The sequence below is a fragment of the Nannobrachium achirus genome (assembly GCF_963921795.1).
Source record: "Nannobrachium achirus genome assembly, chromosome: 21".
Lineage (NCBI taxonomy): Eukaryota > Metazoa > Chordata > Actinopteri > Myctophiformes > Myctophidae > Nannobrachium > Nannobrachium achirus.
Genome location: NC_137828.1, coordinates 16,082,237 through 16,086,325, shown reverse-complemented (window position 1 = coordinate 16,086,325; position 4,089 = coordinate 16,082,237). Strand labels below are relative to the sequence as shown.

The 4,089-nt window shown below is 44.9% G+C and overlaps 1 protein-coding gene across 1 annotated transcript; it reads left to right on the top strand.

The window, feature by feature from the left end:
- Nucleotides 1–851: 851 nt before the first annotated feature.
- LOC308306610 (E3 SUMO-protein ligase ZBED1-like) lies at nucleotides 852–3,381 on the top strand (the record flags this gene model as incomplete). Its single annotated transcript, XM_080751649.1, has 4 exons — nucleotides 852–1,476; nucleotides 1,677–2,152; nucleotides 2,617–2,727; nucleotides 2,911–3,381. The coding sequence occupies 4 exons, from the start codon at nucleotides 852–854 to the stop codon at nucleotides 3,379–3,381; spliced, it is 1,683 nt and encodes a 560-aa protein (XP_080607775.1).
- Nucleotides 3,382–4,089: the final 708 nt, after the last annotated feature.

Sequence of the window (4,089 nt, the reverse complement as noted above, 5' to 3'; positions counted from 1 at the left end):
TATTTCATACTGTCACAGCCCTGCAGTGAAGCACCTTCAGTATATTGTATGTTGCAACCTTTGCATAGCTCTTGCAAACACTGACCACATGAGCTCGACTATGATTAAAGTCCTTCCAAGCCTAACCTGAATAACATAGAACCAGGGTTACAGAACGGGGTGTAAGCTTATGTTCAAATACAAATGTATCTGATTCTGAATTGCTGAAAAACGTTGAAGAGAGAGATGAAGCGGGGACCCACACAACCTGTTCATAGATTCCATATAGTTTCATCGTTTGACAGCACAATCATCAGTGTATTTTGGATTCATTACATTTTTTTTCTAGATATTTAACCACTTGAACCGTCAATACTTAATAAATTGGACCTTTCTCTCTGTACTTAAGTCTGCTCTTTTTCCCCAATACACCAAAGCTATTTGCCGAAAATAGCCGGTCAAGCAACGCAAGGCGTTGAGCTTGTAGATCTGCTATTTTTGGCTAAAGTTCACGGAATATGGATATATATATATATATACACACACACACACACAGTATATATATATATATATATATATATATATATATATATTAAAGGTGGGCCGTTATCGGCGTTATCGTGCTGCGTTATCGCAAGACTCTTATCGGCGGTAAAAAAAAATATCGTCGTTAATCGCGGATCAAAGTTGGGTCTGGGAGCTGGCCATCTGGTTCTACATAGTGATCAAGATATGAATTTAACTTTGATATGCGCTATTTTGGCGCAAGTGTATGCCTGGCCCAGCCTGTCAGAGTTACACTGTGGGGGGCGTGAACACTGCTCTGGTCGGAACACGTGTGAAATCAATGACAAACACAAACACCAGCTGACATGGATGCTGCCGCCGCTGTGAGCCCGGGCGTGCTTCAGGGCAAATTTGTTTACAAGAAGCTTCCCAATGGAGACCTCGACAAGACCAAGGTTATTTGCACCTTGTGCAAAGCAGAGTTAGTTTACTGTAGGAGCACCTCCAGTCTTAAGTACCACCTAAAAGCGAAACATCGCTTTGATATGGAGGACGCGGGGGCTGGGGCCGCCGGGCCAAGTACTACTGAAGCTCCAGGGAGTAGTCGGGTTCGTCAAACTACACTATACGAGTGCACCGACCGAGGCAAGCCCATCAGCGCAGCTCTATCTGCGAAATTGACTAACCTCCTAGCTCAGTGGATTGCCATCAACTGTCGGCCTATCAGCGTGGTTGAAGATGATGGTCTAGAGCTTCTTCTCCGGGCTGCGACAGGAGACCCAACTTACAAACTGCCTGCCAGGCGAACTATCGTGAGGAGGATACATGACCAACACGCCACAGAGAGAGCCGTGAAAGAAGTGAAGTTGGCTGGGGTGACGTGTGTAGCACTCACTGGGGACCATTGGACATCTCTTGGCAACGAAAACTACCTCGGCGTTACTGTACATCTGATCGATGCCAACTGGGAACTTCACTCATTCGCCTTAGGTAGGCTATGTTATGTAATGTAGGCTAATTTAGCTAATGAAGCCAAATATACACAGCTTTGCCTTCAGCTAACCTTATAGGGCTTGCGTTAGCTTGCCCTAATGTTATCTTTCAGTTGCTGATTGATTTGATTGCTCATTGTTGTTTAACTGATTGTTATTGACTTAACTTATTCTGTCTGTCCTGACTCCTAACGTTAGGTGTGATTAAAACCGAGGAGCGTCACTTTGCAGACGCGTGTGCCAGGCAGTTTCTCAGCGTCGCCAATCAGTGGGCGATACAAGACAAAATCACAACGATTGGAACAGACAGCGCTCCCAACATGATAGCAGCAGGGAGGATACTGCCATTCGAGCATCTGCCCTGCATTGCGCATCTTGTCCAGAGGGCCGTTGTAATGTCACTTCGTGACGGGGGTTTTGATGCTGTTTTGGGAAAGTGTCGTAAAGTGGTTGGACATTTCAAACACAGCGCGGCCAACACAGACGAGCTGCATGCCCAACAAGCCTCCCTTAAACACAAAGAGGAGCCACTCGTGCAAGACGTCCCAACACGTTGGAACTCCACCCTCGAAATGATCAAGCGCGTGAGGAGTAACAGAGACCCACTGCACGCAACGCTGGCCCAGCAGAAGCACAGTCTGACTCTCCCTACTGATGCTGAATATGAGAAGATGGCAAGACTGGAGACACTGCTAGAGCCATGCAGGTATGATAGTGTTCATGAATTGCATACAAGTTATTTTAAAAGTCACTTTGTATTTGAGAAACATATGTAATGTGATGATTCAGAATTTAAAAGTGTAATCTAAGTTAAATTAATTGGCCATTATTTATTTATTGCTGTGTGTGTGTGTGTGTGTGTGTGTGTGTGTGTGTGTGTGTGTGTGTGTGTGTGTGTGTGTGTGTGTGTGTGTGTGTGTGTGTGTGTAATCTGAGTTAAACGATTTTTTATTTTATGTAGCCTATTGGGGTGTGTGTGTGTGTGTGTGATCTGAGTTAAATTAATTGGCCATTCATTTTGTATTTGTTGCTGTGTGTGTGTGTGTGTGTGTGTGTGTGTAGGTACATCACTGATCTCCTTGGTGGGCAAAAGTATGTATCCTGCTCGGTGGTTCTACCTGCCCTGTGCCACCTCCAGCGATCTATGAAGATCACAGATGATGATCCTGCCTATGTCGTGCGGTTCAAGGCTGCCTTCACCAAGGACCTCGACCAGCGGAGGGAGAAATTAAACCTGGTTTGGCTGAAGGTATGTCAGACTGAGCAGACCAGAAGATAGCTGTATTATCTAACCGTTATAGACTGTTAAGGCAATGGTCAATGAATAGATTAAGTCAGGAAGAAATATGGAGGTTGGATGTGGAAAGTAAATCAAATTGTAATCAATCTTTTCTTTTTCTTTTCTTTTTTTTTCTTCTTTTTTTCATCAAAGGTGGCGACTAGTCTGGATCCACGATTTAAGGACCTCAAGTGCCTGCCCAGAGCAGAGAGGGAGCCAGTGTGGGCAAAGCTGAGTGAGCTGGTGAAGGCAGAAGAACCTGCTCTGCAGCCGTCCATGGAGGAGAACCCTGAGCCACCGAATAAGAAGACCCTGCTACTGATGGGATCAGAGTCAGAGTCTGATGAGGAGACACCAGCAAGCAATGTTGTGGAGAGGTACAAGGTAGAGCCCAGTGCCAGCGAGGATCAGTGTCCACTGAAGTGGTGGTCGGAGCACACCGCTTGCTATGGTAATCTGGCCAACATTGCCCGGAAGTACTTGGGGACTCCAGCCACAAGTGTCCCATGCGAGAGACTGTTCTCTTTAGCAGGCCATATTGTACAGAAGAGAAGATCTAGCTTGTCCCCAGACAATGTGAACAAGCTGGTCTGCCTGAGTGACTGGTGGAAGAAAGAGAAGTAGATGTTGGACTTATTGACCCAAGCCATGTCACAAAGCTAAAGCCTTGCCCTCTGTCATAGTCCAAGGTGAAGAGCTATCACCTCACCACGGTGTAGTTTTCTAGCTTTCACCTAAAACTGAAAGAGACGATACAGTAGTATTTGGTAGCTAGGTGATAGCTAGAGAACTACACCATGGTGAGGTGTTAGCTCTTCACCTTGGACTGTGATAGAGGCTTAAGCAGTTCTTCATGACCTTATGTAAGCTGGGTTGTTGTTCTTACACCCTCTGGTGTTCATTCCAGGTAGTTCAGGAAAGAACTTTGTCCACATGGAGACAGACCTGTGTGTAAAATTGCCTACTGGTTATCTTTAAATGACTGATTATTATTCATGTTTAATTGAATAAACAGAAACCCGTTCTCAAGGACTTACTTCTGGTCATTATTTATGTAGCACACGCATATTTTGAATGCCTTCGGCAGACTTAAAATGAGCAATTTAATCGCGATTAATCGCGATTAACTCCAGGATTGAGTGCGATTAATCGCGATTAAAAAAAATTAATCGTTGCCCACCTCTAATATATATATATAAAAGGAGAAAAAAAAACGTTCTATCACTTAAAGATTTGGAGGACTCCCTGTAGTAACTCTGAGCTCTGAGGACCCCCCCGGACCCCCTGTTGAAGACCCCTGATATAAGGCACTACATCTAATGCACAAGGGAT